The sequence below is a fragment of the Podarcis muralis genome, chromosome 6, assembly GCF_964188315.1.
Source record: "Podarcis muralis chromosome 6, rPodMur119.hap1.1, whole genome shotgun sequence".
In the NCBI taxonomy this organism is placed as follows: Eukaryota; Metazoa; Chordata; class Lepidosauria; order Squamata; family Lacertidae; genus Podarcis; species Podarcis muralis.
Window position 1 is genome coordinate 72,881,252 of NC_135660.1, and position 25,080 is coordinate 72,906,331.

At 40.3% G+C, this 25,080-nt stretch overlaps 1 protein-coding gene across 6 annotated transcripts in view; it reads left to right on the top strand.

The window, feature by feature from the left end:
- JMJD1C (jumonji domain containing 1C) overlaps positions 1-25,080 on the top strand; it is a 118,443-nt gene that overhangs the window by 74,598 nt on the left and 18,765 nt on the right. For 5 of the 6 annotated variants that reach the window (XM_028729380.2, XM_028729376.2, XM_028729375.2 and 2 more), the window contains 7 exons: positions 14,212-14,317; positions 16,076-16,200; positions 17,036-17,179; positions 17,272-17,458; positions 17,587-19,262; positions 20,518-20,690; positions 20,978-23,145. In XM_028729380.2, the coding sequence (XP_028585213.2) occupies positions 14,311-14,317; positions 16,076-16,200; positions 17,036-17,179; positions 17,272-17,458; positions 17,587-19,262; positions 20,518-20,690; positions 20,978-23,145 (4,480 nt within the window). In that variant the 5' untranslated portion in view covers positions 14,212-14,310. Of the gene's footprint in view, positions 1-14,211; positions 14,318-14,378; positions 14,400-16,075; positions 16,201-17,035; positions 17,180-17,271; positions 17,459-17,586; positions 19,263-20,517; positions 20,691-20,977; positions 23,146-25,080 lie in introns of those variants that run through there. The other variant, XM_028729378.2, reaches the window with a different exon arrangement.

The following is a 25,080-nucleotide window of genomic DNA, read 5'->3' on the forward strand; positions in this document are numbered from 1 at the left end:
TGGGCCAGAGCTTCCCTACCACTGATATACATGAAAAGAGGGAGAGAAAACTATGTAGACTGAGGAGCAGAGGATTAATTTCTTTCCCCACAATAGCCATCACCTAACCATCGCCTTGTCTTCTGGAGTTTTCCTCCCTTTTCTCTTGTTTCTTCATACATCGCCAGAACAGATATATCACTCTAAATTGCTTGATATGTAACTTTAGACACACAGGATCATACAATTGTAGAGTTGGAAGGGACCCCAAGGGTCATCCAGTCCCACCCCCTAATGCAGGAATCTCAGCTAAAGTGTATCCAAGACAGATGGTCATCTGACTTCTGCTTAAAAACTTCCAATGAAGGAGAGTCCATCATGTGAACTTCACACATGTCTTCTTCCTTGATGATCACTCGTAGCTGAGTAAGATTGTCTTCCATAAACATGGTTTTAACAATGAGTCCGTAAGTGACTGTGGAGGCCAATTCTGGATCCATACGTCCTTCCACAGTGGGGACTTTGGTTTTCAGGCGGGAGTTGATAGTGGTGTGGATTTGCCAAGCATACCTTCTTTCTAGCACGTTTCTCCCTTGCGTCCTGAGTTTGAGGTCTTCAATGCCCATGGTACCTTTGGTAAAGGCTGTTCTCCAACTGGAATGCTCGCAGGCCAGTGTTTCCCAGTTGTCAATGTTTATACTACATTTTTTTTAGATTTGCCTTGAGACAGTCTTTAAACCTCTTTTGTTGACCACCAGCATTTCCATTTTTAAGTTTGGAATAGAGTAGTTGCTTTGGAAGACGATAATCAGGCATCTGCACAACATGATCAGTCCAACAAAGTTGATGTTGAAGAATCATTGCTTCAACACTGGTGATCTTTGCTTCTTCCAGTACACTGATATTAGTTTGCCTGTCTTCCGAAGTGATGTGTACAATTTTTCAGAGACACTGTTGATGGAATCTTTCGAGGAGTTGGAGATGGTGTTCATAAGTTGTCCATGTTTCACAAGCATATAGTAATGTTGGTAGTACAATAGCTTTGTAAACAAGCATTTTGGTTTCCCTGTGAATGTCCCGGTCCTCAAACACTCTGCACTTCAATCGAAGCTGCACTTGCAGAGCTCATGTAGGAGGGGAGTAAAAGCTGGTCAATATGTCCTGCATCACAAACAATATATTTGGGAGGGAGTTTCTTTCACTGTAAAGAATATAACAATATTCTTTCAGTAAACAATATAAAATACAGTACAAAAAACCTCCAGTAAAATAACCAGGGATATACACAGTTGGTTATTTCTTCTGTTACCATGTAAACGCATTTCTGTGACACCGATACTATTTCTAGTGCTTAAAGTACCATATTGGCCTGAATATAAGCCTCACTTTTCCCCCAAATTCCGACTTTGAAAAGTTAAAGTGTGGCTTATATTTGCGACCTTACGGTATGCAGCCAGGAGCGGGGGGGGGGGGGGACAAAGAGCGGCCGCCCCCCTTCCCCAAGGCCAGGAAAGGGAAAGGCCGCTGGCAGCTCAAGAGTGCTCCCCACCCCCACCCAGCACGCAGCCAGGAGCAGTGAGGAATATTCAAGTATTTTTTATCCCCCCCCCCCTCCAATTCTAAAGGTGCGGCTTACATTGGGGTGCGGCTTATATTTGGGTCAATACAGTAGTTGGGATGTAGGCAAGCATAGTTGCTTTCTATATTATTTTGTATGGTTTTAAACACTGTTGATTAATCTCAGAGAATTTTTCAACAGCACTAACTGTAGAACTGTGACCTCTCCACCATTGTTTTATCAATGTTTGCTAAATCTTCCCCCCCCCCCCAGTCCCAGCTAAACCATTATGGGAGACATAATAGTGCTGTTAGCGCCTGGAGAAGCATAAAGAAGTATTGAGGTGACTTAATTTCCCATGAAACAAAACCATGCCTTGGATCCATTGGATTACTATAATAAATTATGTGTAGGTCTGCCAATGGTCAGATTAAGTGGGACCTGCTGCTTGATCATCTTTTACTGTTGAGAAATTTCCACTGGCTTTCCATTTCTTTCTGAATGGAATTCAAAGTGCTCATTTGTCCTGTAAAGCCCTAAATGACTTGGCACTGAAATATTTGAAGAACTGCCTTCTCTCAAATGAAGATATACTGAGATCCTCAGCTGAGGCCTTACTTTGAGTATTCCCACTTTCAAGGACCAATAGGTAATTATTGAAGGCGGATTATCTTCTGTAACAGTACTCCAGTTATGGAGCACCGTTCCTAACCATGTTTGCCTTGTGCCTATTCCACTATCCTATAGGCACCAGAGGAAAACGGTTTTGTGACTTAAATTTTGCTTTGTGCTATGCTTGTAGTGTGATGTCTTTAATCTGGCACAGAGGCCATTAAATAGTGTTGCATTTTTGTATATATAATGTTGTATTTGGAATTCTGTCCTTGATAGTATGTCTTTGTTCAACTTTCCTTATGTTTGTTATTAATTTGTAAACTAGAGAAGAAAGAGCACAGGCCTATCCAAATTTGACCACCTTCCAAGTTCAATTTATTTCAGTGAGAATGAAATAATGCTTAACTCCGTGTTGAAATGAAATAGGACATAAAAGTGCTTAACATGGTTCATCCCTGTGAGAGAGAGACAGCATGTGTACATATTGTCAGCTAAATCTTAGTAATGAAAGTTCAAGATGTGAAAGTTGTAGATTAATTTAAAAGGTCAAAGTAGAATTGAATTTATTTTATTCTAATGTGTGGAAATCTGGTATACAGTAATTTTCAGGTAACTTTAATACTTCTGATGACAGACAGGAAGGGATTTAAAAATGAACAAACAATAAACATCAGGATGCCAATTCAGATCATTTAAATTATGGTGACTCTACTAGCCAACAATATAGTATTTGTTTTGATGATTACAAGCTACTGTTGTGTAGAAGTTTGCCCCTTGATCTATAAATACTTTTATAAATCAAGGGGCAAACTTGTGTACCTTGTAAACATCAAACCAGTAGCTTGTACATCACCGTGTACAAGGTGGTAAGAGGTGGTATATAAATAACCACCTATTACAAGGTTATGTACAAGAAAAATACAACTGGATAATCCACAAAGCACTGTTAATTAATTCCTGCCATTAATTGTGAAATGTGATAGTTCCTCTGACCAGTAAATATTCACAATCATATATTTCCTAATTAGGATTCTTTCAAATGGTAATAAAATGATTGAGATTCTCCCCAGCCCCAGGTGTGCAGCTGCTAGTACCACTGAGAATGGATTTGCTATATAGCAGCAGCACATAATCTGTTTTATCTAGGTCAGGGAGAATATTAACATTTTGTTTCTATGAAATCACAAAAATAGACCACGAAAATGTTTGGAGATGAAAATAGTAATCAGCAAAGCTGAGATCTGACTTGTGCCTTCTGTCCCACCCGCCCCCAAGGTACAGAAAAGAGTAGTCTCTTTTCCAGTAAGTCCCTGGCTATGTAACAGAATGGCAGACTATGTGATTGATGCAAGATGTGTGTGTTTAAACAAGGAGGGGGGAAATCAAGTATGTTTGAAGCCCGGGCCTCAATTATGTTTCTACATTGCCTTTTAAATCAGTTAGTCATGCTTACCAGCATTATGCAGGACGTGTCATAGTTGATTCTGGAGTTGCTAAAGCAGCTGAACGTTTGACTCCTAACAGCTTTGAATGTTTTCAGATATACTTTGATCAAAGTAATGAAAAGTGTTAAAGTACAATTTGGATGACGAAATTGAAACTTAAAATATTGACGTTAATACACCTTAGTTTAAAGATAATGAGGTCAGTGTGGGAAGAGACAAGTGCTTGGAGGAAGGGGAGTGAGCCATGCAAACATTTTGGCCAAACATCTGTGGCATCACGAGTAACTCAAGATGCATCCATGCCTTCTGTTGAGATTTATAAACATTGTGTGTTTTATGTGGCAAATATTTTTGACTCCAGAATACGTACAGAATTGAATTGTACACTTTCTCATAATCAAAGAGCTGGCGATAGTCAAGGACTGCATTTAGCAGTTCAAGTACTAGAAAGTGAAAGGTAATTGACAGTGTGGAAAGAAGAGGAAGTGTGTCTTAATGGTCAGTGCAAGTATACTGGAATGAAAATGTCTGGAAGCAAGACTTCTTTGAAGAGGATTGGTTTAGGCAGGGGTTGGGAACCTCAGGTCCAGGGGTCAAATGCAGCATTCTGGGTCAAACTTGGGACTTTTCCTACTCCACATCCCTTTCCCTAGACCACACCCCTCACTAGTGCTGTTCCATGCCCTCCTAAAGTGCATTTGTCCAACTGGAATGTGTCCTTGGACTCTGATAATTTGACTTCCTTGTTTGGATGTGAGATGGAGAGATGTGTTTATATGCATATACCTCTGGTTTTTGCAAGGGTGAAATATAGCCTTCTGTACAAAGGTAAGAGTTGCATCCATTACACTGCCCATTTTTGCGTCTGGCCCTGCCCACTACTGTCTGGCTGAAAAAGGTTCCCTTCTCCTGGTTTAAGGACTTTGGGTTTATGCAAAACAGTGGAGATTGCTTGGTAATAGGGACTGAGTAGAGTAGTCTGTAGTCTTTCTACAAAATGCCTGGGGGTTTGTTTGCAGCCATAGGCACATTTCTCCCAGAACAGTTTACAAATCAAGTTGCACATATTCTTAAGTCACCTTAAAAACTTAAAACACCGCAGTAAGCTCAGTATATTTCTCAGTATGGAACTATATGATGATTCAGCAGTCCTGGGCAGAAGGTGGTTGTGTAATTTGTGGCTAGCATGCAAGTCTGAGTTAGCAACCTTTGTTCTACGGAAGCTTCCCCCTGATAGCAGCAACCTTTAATAAGTTTAAAGGTCTTTGCCTTCATCCCACACATGCAGAAGTGCTCTGCATGCTGGCTTCTCTGGAACTAATAAAAGAAGAAAAGGGTCCCCAAAAGTATCAGAATAACAGAAGAGGTCGCAGGAACTCTAACAAACAATGAAATTGGAAGGGACCCGGAAACGTAATAAAAGACGTCACTGAAAGGGTGGAACAGGGTGTTTCAAGTCCACACAATTTTACGCAAGTCTGCAATGACCCGGAACGTAACCCCTGTGCAAATTGGGGGTTGCATGTGAGTGAGCAAGCGCACATACATGAGTTATAGTCACTGCTGTGTGACAATCATAACAATTTCCCAAATCACCTCAACTTGTTAGACACAATTTCATGGTCTGCATCCCATGTCTTACTTTGCCAGAACAGAAATGGAGAAATTTTGTCTGTTCACAAATCACGTTTTATACCAATTTCATTCTTTGTTTAGGGTTCCTGTGTCCTTTTCTGTTCTCTGGAAACAAGCCACTAAGTCTATACTATGAGAAATTCATGTGCTTAGCTTAGCAGTTTGCATTTGTGAACATCCTGGATGGAGATATTAGTTAAAAAAAAGAAAAGAGTTTGTTTGTTTGTTTGTTTGTTTGTTTGTTTGTTTGTTTGTTTGTTTGTTTTGCATGGCTAGAATGTAGCCTATTGCTCAAGAGTCACCTCCATTACTGCATCCACTTTTATCTCTGATCCCCACTCATCGCTGCCATTTTGCTCCTGAAGGTTTCACTGGTAATTTGGTAATTTCGCATAAAGGCAGTCGTGTCCAAACTTTTTTCAAAGAGGGCCAGATTTGATGAAGTGAAGGTCCGTGAGGGCCGACCAAAGGATTGAAGTTGTTGAGGGTTTTTTTTAGGATTTTACCCCAGGAAATAAACTGCCACAGGGGCTGGATTAAACCGACCAGCGTGCTGCTTTTAGGCCCCAAAACGGACTTTGAACTGTGGCCATTGACCTGAAAAAGATTCCCCACTCCTGGTTTAAGTTGTGTATATTTGTGTGACATTATTGATCCAAATTCCTCTGGAATTGCTTCTTTGACTTGCTCCTCATGTGCACGGCTTACCTTCCATTAGGCTGTAAATCAGGAACTGATCTATTAATTCTAGTCTTTTGTTTGCAGAGTATGGTTGCTTTCCATCCTTTCTTTCTTCCAAGAAAAGGACTGGGGCAGAGCTATTAACCTCATTGTTGCTTGAAAGGGACTAAGTGAACAAAAAGAAAAATATCAACACTTCCTTTTCTAAACAGTTTTCATTTCAGTAGATTTAAAGCAAGTGTTGAGAATTCCAGCAGATTATTTGAGCCCAATGTAAGATGATGATGATGAGGTAACCTGTAAGTTTTTTAAAAGAACGACATATAGAAAATAGTGCTTCTTTCTGAGAGATCTTTGCAGGACTTCACCATTGACTAAAATATCAAATGTCTCAAATAGTGCCACAAAACTGTATTTGATTTAAAATGTGTAATATATTGCAATTAAAATTGTATCTTAGTGAATTTAGGTTGTTGAAAACAATTTTTTATATTTATCTTTGCTGCTGCTGTATATTAAAAAGACTTGTCTTGAAAGCGATGGAACATTTTAAGGAATCTCATCTGTAGTAGTCTTGATTCTATTTCTTGTTTTAAATTGTCCCTCTCTAAGCATCTAGTGGGAGCTATGGTTAATTAGACCACAGATGGCAAGGACATGTGCTGCTGACCTCCATGAGAGCTGCAAAATCTTCTTATCTTTATTTTTGAAAAAGAATGCAGCTAAAATTAATGCTTAAAATGCATACCCTGTGTGCATTGAAACCAATAGTATGGCTACATCTAAGCAGGTACAGAGAAGATAGCACTTTATGGAGTGTATAAAGAATTATCTTGATAGCCTGTCTCTCTCTCTCTCTCTCTCTCTCTCTCTCTCTCTGTCTCTGTCTCTGTCTCTCTCGGTTTTGTTTGGATCCCAAATCCTGATTCTGTTTTATGTTAGTGAGTTTGTTAACATTTTGGCTGTATGCACAGTGCACAAAATTAACAAATCAAAATTCTGTTCTAGAATTAATTCTGTCAATTGGTCTTTTTTTTTTTTTTGGTATGTTTATAAATACATCTCGGATTGAGATTATCAATGAACTTGGAATGTACAAGGGACTAGGATGAAAACAAGAGACTCTGTGGAGGTAAAAGGAAATGCTGTGAGAGTATGGGGTTTTATGGCCATTGGCCAACATGTTTGAAAGAGGGCTATTTAGTTTTGCAAGCTAAAAGGTAAAGGTACCCCTGCCCGTACGGGCCAGTCTTGACAGACTCTAGGGTTGTGTGCTCATCTCACTCTAGAGGCCGGGAGCCAGTGCTGTCCGCAGACACTTCCGGGTCACGTGGCCAGCGTGACAAGCTGCATCTGGCGAGCCAGCGCAGCACACGGAACGCCGTTTACCTTCCCGCTGGTAAGCGGTCCCTATTTATCTACTTGCACCCGGGGGGTGCTTTCGAACTGCTAGGTTGGCAGGCGCTGGGACCGAACGACGGGAGCGTACCCCGCCGCGGGGATTCGAACCACCGACCATGCGATCGGCAAGTCCTAGGCGCTGAGGTTTTACCCACAGCTCCACCCGCGTCCCTTGTGCCCATGCCCATAGTGCCCATAGTGTCCCATGTGCCCATAGTGATCACCAATAAGTTTGCATCATTATAATGAGTCTCACAGTCCTGGACAATATCTTTATGTTCCAAACTCTCATGTTCTGTACTGGCATAGCAGCTTCTCAGAGAGTAGAGACATGATACTCAAACTTTTTTTTACAGTAATTGCAACAGTTGTAGTTTACAACGTGTGTTAAATTCATTACATGTGCCAATGGAACGTTGGCTGACATCTAAAGAGTTGTTGAGGTTCATGCTTTGTGCTAGAGGAATTTATGACTACTTTAGAAACAAATGACGCCCCCCCCCCCCATGCCATAGCACAAGTGACTTTTGACATTCTCCTTGATTTCAAAAGCAATTTTTCGTGTGACCTGAGGAACTTCTGTTTAGGAAACACAACTCCCAAAGACCCATTGGACTCAAAGAAACCAATTCACAGTTCTTTGCATTATGGTTGATGTAATTGGTAACCAATAGTTATAAACATAGCCTGGGACCCTCATTGTAGGACTACCTTTCCTACATGGATTCATTCACAAACTGAGGTCTAATTACAATAAGCACTAGATAAGATTGAAATACTGTTCTTAACGGATCACTTGATCCATTGATAGGTGTACAGCTTGTACCATGTGGGGTTGTAGTCTACCTAAAGATAGAGGCTCATCGATTTGGGGTGCTCTTTGATGCCATTTATGGTGATTTACAAATTCATTTTACTAGTTTTGGCTGGTGTACAAGTCATGCTCTTTGCTGGAACATAAGAACCTGCCTGTAGCCATTTATGTTTTACTAACTTCCAGAGTGGATCACTGTAATGCATCCTACTTGGAGCTCATTGAAAAGCAGTTGGAAACTTTAACTGGTTGCAGGGGCGTTTAGTGACATAGAATATTATTTCACCAAAGCCAAAGACCTGGTTAAAGAGAACCATTTTTGCCTGGCGCCTAAATATATGTAATGAAGGCACCAGGTGAGAATGTTACATGTGACCCCAATCTCTGATCAGTGTAAGCTTCCAGGGGTTCCTGGTGTACAGGGTCTATGTTTACTTTTGGACAATGAGCCACATCGGAAACTGTGGTGTCTTTATGATATGTGGTTTATTTACACATATATAGAACCTGAGTCTAGATGAAGAGAGTTCAGCACAATCACATTTCTAGAGGATCTCTTCTCTCTTAGGCGCAGCATCATTTGGGTCCCAAACACATAAATCAGCCATTTTCTCTTTTACAGCCTGTCACAGTCAACCCACATGGTGTTCTCTGTTCCCCTTCTTGCTATTTGCTGCTAACAAACTCCAAGGGATTTTCCTCCCACCCATGTCCAGCAAATTGAAATCCCAACCTAAACCCTTTTGTGTCTGCACACATACAGCTGGAGGAGGGGGCCCACCCCTTATCACCTGGAAGAGAGTAACTATTTTGTTAATAACCCATTATCTTTCTTCTGTTCTACATGATGGCTCTTCTGCCAGATGATTTCCTGATCAGGAAAAAAAAAACTAGTTAAGACTGCTAAATCCAACATCTGACACCTTGGTTAAATTCAAGCATTTACTAAATCTAGGAATTATGAGGAGAATCTGGCACCCAGGAGTTTAGGGGATCCTTGCCGACCCCCTCCCCCAACCTAAAACACTACCCCTCTCAGGAAAGCACACATCTGATCCCAGATGTACAATAACAGAAAGAAGGGGGAAACAATCCCACCCAAATGTTGAGAAATGTATAGTTCTATCAGTCTGCCCATTTCTGATAGTTTGAAACAGGTGAACTTGTATACATATGTTCCGTAAAGCAATCATCTTCCTGCATCCTCCCAGATGTGCTTAGGGACTAGAGAAATTCTTATTGAATCATGTATTTAAGTGCTTACTTTGTCACTTATGGCTTCTTTCCACTTCTCTCACTTAAATGTCACTTTCAACAGTCAGACATAAACAGCCCTAAAAAGCCCATTTGGTGAAATTAATAGTGCAGGTTTAAGCTTAAATTGTGTATGCATCACAGCTATCTCTTCAGTTTTTTGGTCACTTTCTTCTCTGTTTGATCCTTGACGTCACACAGCAATTTTGCTTTCTTGTTTCAAAGAGATTCTGCGTGTTTCTTTCCATAGGAAAGCCATGGATATTTTGACTAGTCTTAACTAATTAACTAGTCTGTTTTTGTGCATGTGTTAAAACATTTTTAAAAATGGAATATTGTTTTGTAATGTACGATGAGTATATTTTCAAGTCTTGCATCCAGGTGGCTCATAGAATCTTAGAGCACCCAAATCTAATTGTCAGCTTAGTGCAGTAGGCTGTTTGCCTCTTCTAATCCTCAGTGAAGGCAGATGAGATATTATGGATCATCTGGATAAAAGCATTACAAAGCCCATAAATCCCTGGCACTACCTCCTTCCATAAGTTTTGTTGATGTCTGCCAGGAGGGTGAGCTTTCCACATTTTCAAAGCAGAGGATAGACCCATAGGGAGAGGCTTATTTATTTATTAATTAAATGTATATTGTTTTATTCTCTCAGTATATAATTTTTTAAACCTTTTTTTTTTTTTTGCATGCTCATTAGATATTACTCCTTGATGTAGAAAATACTTCAGTAGCCTGTCACCAAAAGGCATGAGATAATCCTACTTGCTTTTTTATGATTGGCTCAAACAGACATACCATCCAAAGCAGTTTTGAGCTCCAGAGCTGAATAAAGAGCAGTAGGGAACAGTAGCCGGCAGACACATTGTTTGAAGCTGAATAACTTCAATCAAGTAAGCAGACTTGCTTTCCATCTGAGAGCCAAACAAGATGTGATGGGGCAACTGTCTTCATAGCTTCCCCACTCATAAAAAACAAGAGGCAGGTCCCTAATCTTTACATGAAACCCTCCCTGCCTTATTTTGTTACACTCCATTGCTTTAGGCTATTTTTCCTCCCAGGCTGGCTTATTTCCATTATTGAAGTAGAGCACAGAAAGGTAATGTGTTCTTCCCTCCCCTGCATGCTTTTGTTCCTTCAAATAATACACACATACCACTTTATGAGCAGCCAGGTTGTGTTAATGTATCTATAGTGGCCTGATATGTTTAGTTTGGGCCTTATTTCACTAACTTGAAAATTAGTAAGTATTGTAGGATTGGATTTCTTTTCCTCTGATGTTTAAAAATGCCTTTAAAAGATTATATGTGTTTTAAAGAAAAACAGGACTGAGTTAACAGACCTGACAGGTATTTGACCACACAGGCAGCGATCATTTTAGGTGCATCTGATATGTGTGCAACCACACACTCGTGCATTGCACCAAACCTGGAAGTGACACAAAAACGTCACAAAAGGGGGTGGGGCAGGATGCTTGCAGGCTTTTTCAATGTATGATTTCACAGAAGCATGCAATGACCTAGAATGCAACCCCTTGCCAACTGGGCATTGCCTGTACAGTGCTTGAATTTTGAAAAAGTGCTGTGGGCACCAGTCAGAAAATGGCTGCCATGGGGGAGCATAAATTGTACGCGACAAGATTGTCCTGTGTGTCTTCCACTGAAAAATGCCAGTGACAAGAGAAACCAGCAACCACTCCTTAGATTCCCAGTTCGTGGGATCCAGAATTCTGTTGCCTCTGGGACAGGACAGGCAACGACTCCTTCTTTGAGTAATCTGAACCCCATTGACCCCAGTTCCATGCAGTAAGCCTACACAGCTCTTGGCCTTCCCAATGGCAACCAGTCCCAGCAGGCACCACTGCAGTCCCAAGTGCAAGGTCAGCCAGCCACCCAGCCTTAGGCTCATCTGCACATGAGAACCATGAATGCACTGGGAACTAATCAAATGAATCTGACTCCTGGAGGAATAACAGACCAGCAACCTAGCACGATCCCAGAAACTGCTCTTCCGACTTCACTTGGGACAGCAATCTCCTTAATGAATGATGACACAAATTTGATGCCCACAGCTTTACCACCTTCAAGTACCAGGGTGAGGGCAAGCCTGGCACGAGCATGTCATTCAGGATCTGTGCAATCACTTAGTGCACAAACTCGTGCAAGCCATCTTCCCAACTCCTGACGCAGTGGCACCGCAAGATCTCCGGATGGAGAATCTGGTGGCTTACGCTAGGAAAGTAGATGGGGAGGGGGAGGTGGCTAACACAAAATTAAAGAGAGTGCTGTCATTGCTTCTTCCCTCCTACTTCTGCCATAGACAACCTTAGGTTATTGGGAAGCAGCTATGTCCTGCTGCTCCTGACTGTAGAGCTCACACAGGATATATCTGTGTATATATCACATAAAAAGGTAAAGGACCCCTGACAGTTAAGTCCAGTTGCGAACGACTCTGGGGTTGCAGCGCTCATCTCGCTTTACTGGCTGAGGGAGCCGGTGTTTGTCCGCAGGCAGTTTTTCCGGGTCATGTGGCCAGCATGACTAAGCCACTTCTGGCGAAACTAGAGCAGCGCACGGAAACGCCGTTTACCATCCCGCTGGAGCGCTACCTATTTATCTACTTGCAATTTGACGTGCTTTTGAACTGCTAGGTTGGCAGGAGTTGGGACCGAACAATGGGAGCTCACCCCCGTTGCGGGGATTCGAACCGCCTACCTTCTGATCAGCAAGCCCTAGGCTCAGTGGCTTAGACCACAGCGCCACCCGCGTTCCATAAATCACATATGCACACACTATTGAACGTTCCAGCAGTACTATGAAAAATATACAAGGTGGCTACACCACACTCACACGCTTGCTTGCTTGCTTGCTTGCTTGCTTGCTTGCTTGCATACATACAGTCACTGCTCACAGACATACATGCACCTTTCTAACATTCATACATACACTTCACCTGTCCATCTCTCCCCCGCCACTCAAACCGCACATAACATGCAGACTAGATAGTTTATACCCCCTCCTCTCTCTCACACACACATGTGCATCTATCCCTCTCTTGCCTGAGTGCACCACCTTCCTCTCTCATACACTTGGGAGTCCACAGGATTATTTTCTGGTGGGGTGGGAATTTTTTTCCATGTGGTGGGCGGCAAAGTAAAACACTGAAATGGTGGAGCTGTGTATTTTATCACAAAAAAAATAAAAATTGAGAAGAACTGTTTCTGTATATTTTGCCTCATATCTCGGGTTCAATAAATGCTAGAAACTTCTTTTTAAATTAAAACTGGAGATCAGGGAATTACAGTTCATTCTGGGGCACCCAAGAAGGCCTTCACAGGCAACCCCTGAGAAATGCAGTAATAGGTCCACCATTGTACTTCATGCTATTGAAATACAATAGTTGGGGGGGGGGTTCCTTCAGTAGAGAGTCCTCTTGTATGTAAATAAGCAGCCGTCTTTTATATTCTTTTCTTGCATTTCGTGAATATAATTCAGCCTTTGTCTAATCATAGTCATCGACCACTCAGTATAGATTTTTACTTGTCTTTGAAATTCGCAGATAAGAAAAGCATTATTTAACAGTGTTTTAAAATAATTAATCTTACTATGATAATTCTTCAGAATCCACCCACACCGTATAAATTGTGTAACAAAAGAAGTGTATACAGATGCACTTGTTCAGATTCAGCAATGTCATCTCTTTGTTTAATTTGTTGTATTAATGGAGGAGTGGCTGAATTTTGGGTTTTAGAGCATCCAAACTCCAGTTGGTGTGTAAATCAAAATGTATTTAAAGTTCAATATGATAGTTTATAAGGCAGCATTAGTTTTATTAGTCACACAAAAGATGAAGGTAGCTATGTTCACCCATACGATTTTCATTATCCGTATTAGTACAATGCCTTTTATTAAGCCAACCAAAATATAGCAAAAGGATGTACAAGCTTTTGCACGCTCCTAAAATTCTTGACCAGGCTAGAAAGTTAACAGAGCACTTGGCAGAAGTGAGATGACAACAATTATGACATTGAAGCCATGGAATCTTCACCTGATCAGTCTTGAGATGGAATGGGAACTGGGTAGCCCACGTGCAAATGAAGCTCTTTATGGAGCTTTTTCTGCTGGGAATAAGAGGCATAGCAATGATTGATTCCTAATTTCTGAAAATCTTTCCATCCTTATGTGTGGAAGCCTATGTGTTTCATCTAAGGTTGGAGAGAGTTTCAGAGATGGTAAATCAGCCATTGTTCTGCTTCTTGTTCCCAGCAGACCTTGGTGCAACTCAATAGCTGCATAGATTCATCTGTATTTTTTTCTGTCTTCTCTGTTATTATGTTTCAAGACTGCCACCAGATGCAGACCCCATGGCTTCAACACCAACCACAAGCTGCCCTCTCTCCCCCATATTGCCCTGTTCACCATGTAGCTTGATGACGTTTTGGAAAACTTAAAAGCTTGCACTATTTTGTTACATTTTGGTTGGCCTAATAAAGAGATTGTCCAAGTACAGAATTTGACAGTAGTTTTATTGAGGTATTGTAGTCTTACAGATTTTTTTGATCCAAGAATTAAAGTGGACTGATTTGGTGCTATTGAAAACATGCATGGAATAGAGAAGTATTTAAAGCCATTTATTTATTTGGCAACATATTGGATCTGGGTCCTTAATGGAGGGGGGAATCAAGCATTTGGGACAACTTCTGTCACAGGTCTGCAGTTGTGTTCTTCAGAATACATAGGTTTCAACAAATTGTTGGATTGAAGGAAATAAATTTCATAAAATACTAAATGTGTATAACATAGGGTTCTTCTTAATTTCTGCTTTAGGACGACGTAGACAGTTTAAACCCAGTTCTCAGGGACAACCCACAGCTTCAGGAGGAAGTAAAAATCTGGGTAAAGGAACAAAAGGTGCAAGAGATTTTTATGCAAGGTAATTTTGAGAAATATTTTTTTCTTCTAATTAGGTCCCATGAAAATTAATACTGAAACATGATTGGAGGAAAAATTATACTGTAAGTAGAAATGTGGATTTGTTTCAAAATTTATTAAATGGAAGTATGTTCGTATTTCAGAAACTGTTGTTTAGTATATGGTGATTAATATCATGGCCATTAGCCATTAATTATTTGGTTTTTTGTGTTGAGGGGGGATGCTTTTAAAAATCAGGTGTAATCGCATGTATTATGAATTATTTCTTTTCACTTGAACCACTTGTGAGTAGTGAATTTAAAAAACAGTTTGTGGTTAAGTCCTTGGAGCTGACATAATGAAAAGGACATGACTGACATCTTCTGAGTCTGTGACCCAAGTTTATGTGTTAAATGTAAATACATGTAATATTATGCTACATTAATGGTACATTTTCCAGGCAAACAAAGGGTGTCAGCAAGTAATATTCTGCAGGGACTGGAAATGCTTTTTCAGTGGATTTGATTCCCACAGTAAGAGTATAAGGAGTCCTGCTGGATCTGATCCAACGTCTGTCTAGCCCATCTTGTTTCTCACAATTCCAGATGCTTCTCGGAAGCCCACCAGCAAGACACGAAGGCAGTATGGTTTTAGCTGCAATTCACAATGCACCCATACTTCTACTGGATCTGTACTAATATTTTTTCATGCATAGATAAGAACATTCATAGGGCAAGGTAAAGGTAAAGGGACCCCTTACCGTTAGGTCCAGTTGCAGACAACTCTGGGGTTGCGGCGCTCATCTCGCTTTATTGGCCGAGGGAGCCGGCGTACAGCTTCCGGGTCATGTGGCCAGCAGGACTCTGGCGAACCACAGCAGCGCACGGAAACGCCGTTTACCTTCCCGCCAGAGCGGTACCTATTTATCTACTTGCACTTTGATGTGCTTTCAAACTGCTAGGTTGGCAGGATCATAGGGCTAGACCTAATGGCAAATGTGTGCCACCTGAGGTGTAATGTCAGTATGATCTTTTTCACAGAACTTCTTCCACACTACAGCTCAGTGCTAAAGCAACAAACAAGGAGCATGGGAACAAAACTTTAATGCAGAAATGTCTAAAATCTTAAAATAAGCAGACTAAAGATTTCCTTCTTAGACTATTTATGCATTATGACTTGTGGGTAATAGCCATGGTATTTCCCAACCAGTTTTCAGTATAACCAATATCCAATTTTAGGATATTTTGTTCACAAAGCCCCCCCCCCCTTTCTTTTTTAAAAAAATTGTAGTATTTTAAAATAGGAAGTTGGTTGTTGGTTACTATGTGATTTAAATGCATGTTTCATCTGCTGGGTTTTATAAATTAATGCTTGTTATTGCACAGTAACCTTGGGAAGAAGAAAAGGCTGCTGAATGATTTTGATTTTTTTGAATTACGGCAGAGGCTGCAGAGTTCTGTGGTCACTTTTGGGAAGCCATTGGCAGCTGTGAAACCCAAAACTTCAAGAACTACATTGTTTCTACTCCAGAAGCATCTGGGCATGCAAACAGCTGCTGGGGAGGTTCTGTTCAAGAAGTTAGGCTTGCTTGATCATAAAAATGCCTCTGTATCCAAAGAGAAGTATGCAGTAGACTTAAAGGCATAATGGAAGTTGGGTTTTCGGGGGTGGGTTACAATGTAAGATAACATCTGTGCTGCGTGCGCTTTTAAAACCAAGCCATGGATTGGAAAATTATTGCAATAATCCTCAAAAACTATTTTTATTTTTATTTTCGAAGGACCATATTCCTTAAACGGCTATAGAGTGAGAGTATACAGACAGGACTCTGCCACCCAGTGGTTCACTGGTATAATAACTCATCATGATCTATTCACTCGCACTATGATTGTTATGAATGATCAGGTAACTATTTCTTCCGTGTTTGTCTTAAACATAAATAGGTTTGTCATGGCTTTGGAACTGTTGGCCTAAAATTGAGTTGCATATATATATATATACATTGTTTTAAAATATTACTTAACACAATCATTTATGGTTTTAAAAACTCAAATCTGCTTATTCGGTTATTACCTGACCAGTAAGATAAATAAAATGTGGATGAAGGGAATCATGTCTGTAAGGATTCATTATTGTTGTTTTTAAAAAGTGCTGTCAGGTGATAAAGTGGCTATAAATGCCTACATGGAACAAAGGAAACCAGAATGCATATTGCAGTAGTCTTTAATATTTTCAGGGCATAAATGCAGAAATAAAATGGAGCTGCGGGTGTGTGTGTGTGTGTGTGTGTGTGTGAAGATCTATTTTCCTTAATTGAGCTCCCCAAGATAATGAAATGGTGGGGTAGAAGTAACGGCCAATATAACCTTTTGTCCTATTTTCAGTTAGCGTTGGTTTATAGTTATCATTAATCACTCATACACCTTTCCCTCTGAAGCTGAAAAAAAATCTTCATCCCGTATGCTTTATTTTTGTTTGACCAGTTTAAAAAAAATTGAAGATTTTCAGTTTGGGACCAAAGCTGGAACGTTGGCATTGTTCTTATAAAACATGTTAACATGTATTCTCCCCCCCCCCCCCCTTTCAATATGAAAGGATGCCACTTCTTCATTCCTTTTGAAGTTTTGTGCCAAAAAAGTTGTTTCAGTTTAGGACATAAATTTTGTATTTGCAGCTGGTATTCATATGGGATATATAAATAAGAATTGATTCCCTTTTTTTGTTTTTCAAAATTAACCAGGTTTTAGAACCACAAAATGTGGATCCCTCTATGGTTCAGATGACCTTTCTAGATGATGTTGTTCACTCTTTGTTGAAAGGTGAAAATATTGGCATTACATCACGGCGCAGGTCTCGTTCCAACCAGAACAGCAACACAGCCCACGTAGATATATTTTGATTTTAAATTTCATTGCCATTTACTTTGTTAACTATCTTGTATTAATGAATTATAAATGTATTGCTCTTTTTATTTAGGGCCACTATACCCGGGCACAGGCAAATAGTCCCAGGCCAGCAATGAATTCCCAGAGTGCAGCACCTAAGCAAAATTCACATCAACAGCAGCGGAATGCTCGTCCACATAAAAGGAAAGGCTCTGATAGCAGTGTGCCTGATGAAGAAAAGACAAAAGAGGAAAAATACGACTATATCAGTCAAGGAGGTATAAACATTTTTCAAAGGGTTGGAACAATTCTTCTTCAACATAGTACTAAATAAAGGAATATTTATTTATTTATTTATTTATTTATTTATTTATTTATTTATTTATTTATTTATTTATTTCTACAGAAAATTCCAAAAATAAAAGCAAACACTTTATTTCCAAAAGAAGAAAACCAGAAGATGATGAAAAGAAACTCGGTATGAAGAGGCAGCGGATAGACAACACTTCAGACTATTCTGAGAGCAGTGACTCAGAAAATTCAAACAAAAGACTGACAGATTCTTCGTCTGAGCAGAATTCAGAGAATGAATTGAAAAGCAAGAACACTTCAAAGATAAATGGGAAAGAAGGAAAATCCCAGAGCAGTGATGGTATAGAGGAACAAACACTAATAGACAGCCAGTCACCCTGGCACGAGATACAGGAAGATAAAAAACATCAAGAAACCGATAGGCCAGAGTCAGCTGACTTGGAGCTGCAAGAAATTTCACTCCATCAAGCCGAGCAGCCAACAGTTTATGATAGGAATGCGAATGATGTATGCATTCAAGAGTGCAGTATAGAAAAGCAACAACCCAGGGAGCTCTTACCCAATGAGCAGTTTGTGCCCAGTTGCCCTACACCAAAAGGTTGTATTGATATAAATATTGAAAACAGTTCAACTATTGAGGCCCAGGAAAACATATCAAATACTTTTGGTTTGCAAACTCGTCAGAAAATGGAGCCTCTGGGTAGTGATACAAAACATCTGTTTACAAATTCAAGCTTTCTGGAAGTGAGAAAGCTGGAAACTGATGAAAACTGGATTAATAATGCCAACAAAATGGATTTGATACAACCAAAAGTTGTGAAAAGTACATCAGCAAATGAACATCATAATTCTGAAAAAGTTCCGTATGGCTCTGTTTCATCTTTAACTGTCATTTCCATAGCAGAAGAGGGCAGAGTACGTAAACAAAGTCCAGTCTCTGATGTAGTGAAATCAAAAGCTGGCCCACTGATTGAAACCCCTAAAATCAAGTCAAATTCTTCACCTGAAGTTAAATATAAACACGCCCAATCTCCCGACACTGTGAAGTCTAAGGTTAATTACCAGAACAGCCATGTTACTGGAGTAACAAGGTCAGCAATTAAAACTGAACATGATTTGCCTAGGTCTAGCTTTCATCCAGTTCCAGCTAGAGTTAGTTCAATAGAAGCTACTAAAAGTCCTCTTATCATTGACAAGAATGAACATTTCACAGTTTACAGAGATCCCGCTCTAATTGGACAAGAAACGGGAACTAACCATATATCACCCTATTTACATCAACATAACTATCCTCCTCATTCCACTTCCCATAGAACTTGTTTAAATCCAAACACTCATCACCCCGCATTAACTGCTGCATCCCATTTGTTAGCTGGGTCCTCAAACCAAACTCCTTTGTCTGCTATTAATACACATCCTCTTAGTAGTACATCTCACCATTCTGTTCATCACCCGCATCTACTTCCTGCAGTGTTACCTGGAGTGCCTACAGCCTCTCTGTTGGGAGGCCATCCACGACTAGAGACTGCTCACGCTAGCAGCTTAAGCCATTTGGCATTAGCACACCAGCAACAGCAACAGATGCTGCAGCACCAGTCACCACATCTTCTTGGGCAAGCTCACCCTTCTGCTACATATAATCACCTGGGACTTTATCCAATTATTTGGCAGTATCCCAACGGAACACATGCATACTCAGGACTTGGAATACCTTCATCTAAATGGGTCCATTCTGAAGCTTCTGTTAATACTGAGGCTCCTCTGAGAAGGGTAAGTCATGCTCAAACCCCAGTTTATTATAAATTGGAATAATATCATATGATAACTTGATGTGGTGTGTAATCTGTTTATAGTGCTTTATAATTGCCTTAACAAATTTAAATAATTGCTGCTTTGTAATCAGGCTTTGATTCAAGAGGGGAGGGGAAAATGAAACATGTCGTAGTTTTGTATTATGTATATTATTAGAGTTGGGTGACTGAGTGCAACACTTATATTTGTGCTTAAATTCTGCTTTCTGGTGAGAGGTTGGGAGGCACTTTAGGGTTGTTGTGTTTTTTTAAAAAAGAGAAATCTGGATTTATAGGGTTTTCTCTTTCTTAAAAAAAAAAGCCATTGTTATAGAAGCATACAGAATGTGGGGATACTTAAAACTGAAATTCAAAGACTCAAATGTCCTTAGCTTTGTAGAAGGATTTCTTTCACCCATTACTGTAGTATCTTAGCAGCAGAATATAATATGCTATAATAGGATGGAGGCCCGATACAGATGCAGTAATAGCAGTCTCCTAGCCATGATTAGGAGATTGGAAGCATGCCACAGGCTCATGTGTACTTTCTCCTGCTCTCCCTTTCTGTTGATAACTAATGTGCAACATTACATTTGCAGCAGTGGTAACTAATTGCTAGCTTTTAAACCGGGGCCAGATGTTGGTTTCCAAACCTTTCTTAGTACCAGTGCAGACTTAATACTGCACCATACTAATTCTAACCAGAGAAAGGGGGCTGGGAAAGAACATGGCAAGCTTCCAGGCTCCTAATCATGATATCATTAGCATTGCATCTGCACGAGTCTTTTTTGCTAGTTAACTAACCCATTATTGAATCTATTGCTATTGAAGATGTTTCATACTGTATTTTGTAGTAAGTGTGGCATGGAAGATGGTATAGCTTTGGCTGGGAATTGTGTTCCAAAAATGGGCCACGGGTGATATTTCAGTTTACTTTTAGAAGATGCTGACCACAGATTTTTCTCCTACTCATTTGGTATGCTTTTCTTTTTAGTTAAATTTAACATTTTACCTTGCTTCAAAATAAACTGAATACTTTTTCATCTATTTTGAATCCTTATTCAAATAGGATTCAAAAATAGGATAGCTGCAATAATTTAATTGTGTCACTTATACCTTAAACAATGCCAGCATAGAAAAACAGTTTGGCACCCTAGGGTTTTGATAAAATGGAGTTATGCTTATGTTTAGGTTCCAGTAGTAACTATAAAGTCTGGTTTTGTTGCTGTTAACAGAATACTCCTAGTCCTTGGTTACACCAACCCACCCCTGTGACCTCAGCTGACGGTCTTGGGTTAATGAGCCACATACCTGTAAGACCATCCAGTGCAGAACCACATCGGCCACTTAAATTGACGACACACTCTAGTCCTCCATTGTCAAAAAGTATAGCGGATCATCATAAAGAGTAAGTTTGCTTTGTTTAAATTTCTAAACACAAGAGGTAAGATAATGCCGATGAAAGAGTGAGGATGGTTTACTTGTTTGCTTTTTGTATTTAGCTTTAAGTCTCTGGAAACTTTGCATCACATATCACACTCAAAGGATGACCAACAGGAATGTGAAAAGTATATTAATGATGAATATATTATTACTATCACTTTCACATTTGTATGGCATATTTCTTGTTTAGCATATTAATGCATTGATGTGAAACAGAATTATTTCAGTTCTGCTTTCTGTGTCTTTGTACAGAGAATTGGAAAGGAAAGGAATTTTTGAACCTTTACGTTCAGTTGCAGCTACTCCAGCAAAGTCAGATGTAGAGCATAACAGATCACAGACCGCAAAAGAGGGCCATTTGCAAAGACACTTTGTAGACCCACTGCAAAGGTCACTTCAAGAGACAGGCGAGAGGCTAAGCAAGTATAAAGAAGAGCACAGGAGGATACTTCAAGAAAGTATTGAGGTTGCTCCTTTTACTGCTAAAATCAAGGCACTTGAGGGTGAAAGGGAATCATATTCCAGAATATTGCCATTATCATCCTCTAGCCCCAAAAGCCATGGAGTAAAACATGAGAAAGATTCAGAACTCTACAAGATGAAGCATTCTGTACCACAGAACTTGCCACAAAGCAACTATTTTACCACTTTGTCTAACAGCGTGGTCAACGAACCACCACGAACATACTCCTCCAAAGAGGTTTCAGGTATGTGTGCCGATAAACAGAGCAGTTGTCCTTCAACAGCTTCTGCTCAGTCACTCACTTCTTTCACTACATCTCTTTCAAAACCACCACCTTTGATTAAACACCCACCAGAGTCTGAAAGCTCAATAGGCAAGATAACAGAGCAGTTTTCACAGCAAGCGACCTCTAATTCAGCAAATTCTTTCAGAAATGACTCCAGAAGTCCTACTCAGTTGTCTGTTTCATCCTCAAGTACACTCCGAACAATGCCCGCTTTGCACAGGGCACCGGTGTTTCACCCTCCAGTCCATCACAGTTTGGAGAGGAAGGAAGGAAGTTACAATAGCCTTTCTCCTCCAACCTTAACTCCAGTGCAGCCAGTTAATGCTGGCAGCAAAATCCACGAATTACAGAAGCCACCAACTTTAGTACCTGAGCCGAAGGAAGCACAAAATGTTTACAAAAGTGCTTTGGAGCAAAAATTTACAGATATGTGGAAAAATAATAATATTCCAAATAATGACAAAATGGAATGGCACATAGAGAGGAAATTGCCTTCTGCCACAGCTTCTGTCATTGTACGTCCACCTTCACGTACAAAGTATGATACAGTATCTGTCGTGCAGACAGCTCCGAAAGAGCGAGTTGTCGAAAGATCGCTGATGGGGATAAACCAAACCGATTGTCCCAAACCAGCGGAAGCCAGAGAGACTGGAAGAATAGTTATGCCGACCATGAACTCAGACACAATTCATGCCCAGTATGAAAAGAACTTGCCAGCTGCCTCCCAGGGCAGTGTTCCCAGTTCTGTCACGCCGACTACGACGACACTATGCAGCACCAAAACGGATGTAACAGCATCTGTGGCTACTACTGGCGTTCCAATCATGGGCAGTTCAGAAGTGACTTACTGTTTGTCCAATGCAGCTTTAGCTTGCACGTCAGTAGAGAGTACTGCCTCCACAGCCATAAACCAGGAAGTGGCACACATACAAGAATGTGGCCTGAGCACTGCAGCTCCAGTTACATTAGCCTGCAGCAAAACGGAAAGTGTTCTTCAGGCCAGCTCTGGATTCTCTGGGCCATCTGATTTTATTCACTTGAAAAAGCACAAGGCAGCATTGGCTGCTGCTCAGTTTAAAAGTAGCAGTGCCAGTGATACAGAGTTGACTGCTGCGAAAAATCCAATATATCCAGCCTCCGTTTCCCTAGACAGTACTGTCATCTCTGGTACAATAAACAAAGCAAATACTGTAGGCAATGGGCAAGTATCCCAGACGAGTCAAGGGAACTACCACACGAAGCTGAAAAAAGCTTGGCTCACAAGACATTCGGAAGAAGATAAAAATACTAATAAAAAAGAGAATTCGGGGAACAGTGTCTCAGAAATCATTAAGCCATGTACTGTTAACTTAATAGCTTCTACGTCAAATGATTTGCAAAATAATATAGATTGTAAAATGCTGGGTGAAAAGCTTGCGAAAGAAGAGAAACAGACAAGGCGAAAAACGAAAAGGACGTATGAATCTGGCTCTGAAAGTGGAGATTCTGATGAAAGTGAGAGCAAATCAGAGCAAAGGACTAAGCGGCAGCCTAAGCCAACTTACAAAAAGAAACAGAATGATTTGCAAAAGAAAAAAGGCGATGCAGAGGAAGAAATAAAGCCAAATGGTGTTCTTAGCAGAAGTGCCAAAGAAAAAAGCAAATTGAAGTTACAGAGCAGCAGCAGCAATTGTAAGTATATAGTTAGCATACAAATTGGAATGTAAGAACATTAGGTTTTTTTTATTGCAGTCAGGATTGTGTGTCTTTTATACTTTAAAAAAACAACAACCACCCAATATTATATACCAGGAAAAGCTTGAATTTTGAAACCTATCTAAATTATGCATCTGTATATGTGTATTGTACAGTTCTGCTGTCCGCTATGCTTTCTTCAGACATTCATTCTGAACGTGTGGCGAGGCTGTGCGAATGCTTTAGTGTAGCTCCGTCCCTTCAATATAATCCCACAATACTCCCAAACCGGCACATGATGGACTGAGTCTGTAATGGTCACCCTCATGGTGCAAAGGGGTTTCCAGCAAAGAGACAGAAACTCTCACCAGTTAGGGATCTTATCCCTGTATTCTGCATGTGCTAAAAGTTGCCCCTTCAGACTCAGGCCACTGATCAGAACTGACTGATTTTGGCTGTACTGTAACATTGTTGTCAGTTTTACTATTTACAATGATACTATTTAAAATTACTTTTCACAAGCAATTTTAGGACTGCAACAAAACAGTGCTGAAATTGTATAAATGCTATAAAAGGGACACTTCAGTTTACCTAATATTCCTAAGTGTTACAACTTAGAGGTTTATACAAATTGTTATTGTAAGTAGCTGTATATTATCCCATTTTTGAACTGTTACTTTAAAATGTTATTTTTTACTGATCAGTACTTGCTACACAATTCCAATCCCTGAAGCTACTTTCTGACTCATGCCCGTTTACTTCTTCCAAAGCATACATCTCTCTCTCTCTCTCTCTCTCTCTCTCTCTCTGCGCCTCTGCTTTTCCTGTCTCCCTGTTGCTACCAGCTGCTTCCCCATCTAAAGATCCTTCATCTCCTATTGCTGTGAAGAACTATTCCTTTTATGTATTTCTTTTCCACTCTGTGCACATGCACTTCAGTTGAATTGGTTATCATTTTCACACTCAATAATAATTTAGGATTGAGCATGTCATATGGACCACACTGTTTCTGTCTAGATTCTAAAATTAGTTTTTGCAATGCACAGTTGCTTTAGGAGTTAGCAGATGAACAGATGTGTGCTTCCTCTTTATGTCTGTGGGCTGGTTCAACAAAATAATCCTTAGCCATATATTCTGCATTTTCTTATTTCCCTCACATAATTGTACGGGGAAACTATACTACATGAACCAGTAGAAAACAAGCTATGTGCGCACTGCAGGAATTTATGATCACAGTAGCTCCATAAAGTACTACCTCAGCAACAGAAATCACTGCAGAGCGTAACTAGGTTGCATAGCACTTTCTACTCCCAAAGGCAGGCAACGATGCGTCAGACTAAAATAATGTGAAGAAAAATCAGTGGCACAGAGAACCATGTGACCTATATCAATGTTAATGTAGCTGTTTGTGTTAAGGCAGTGTTTGGGAGCGTCTGGCCTGTGGGCCTAATTAGGCCTGGCAGGGGTCCTAAATTGGCTCAAGAGGCTGTTTTCCCAAACCACGTCAGCCTGCCCCACACCCAATGTCATATGAGGCAAAAAGTGACAGCCACAAAGAAACAGTTGTGAATCTAAAGTGTGTTCTTCAGTGTTCCTTGGCAAGTGGGGCTCCTTGATCAGTGCTGACAGCAAGCCCTTAGAAGTAGTTCGCTTGCCGGTGCAGTTTGAATTCAAACCATGCCTGCAAATGAATATTTTTCCTCTACAAACTGGCTTTGTAGATAGCTTTGCTATCTGCTAGACTTGGATCAAATGTTCAAACAAGTCACCCTTTGAATGAACAAACCATGGCTTAGCATTAGTGCAAGTCAGACCTTACACACTTGACAAATGTAAAGTGTCACAAGATTCAGGAAAATGTGCTTTCTGCCAGGCTACAGTTTTTTTAAATTTCCTATCATGATTGGCTGATAGTCTTTTGTGAGTACTGTT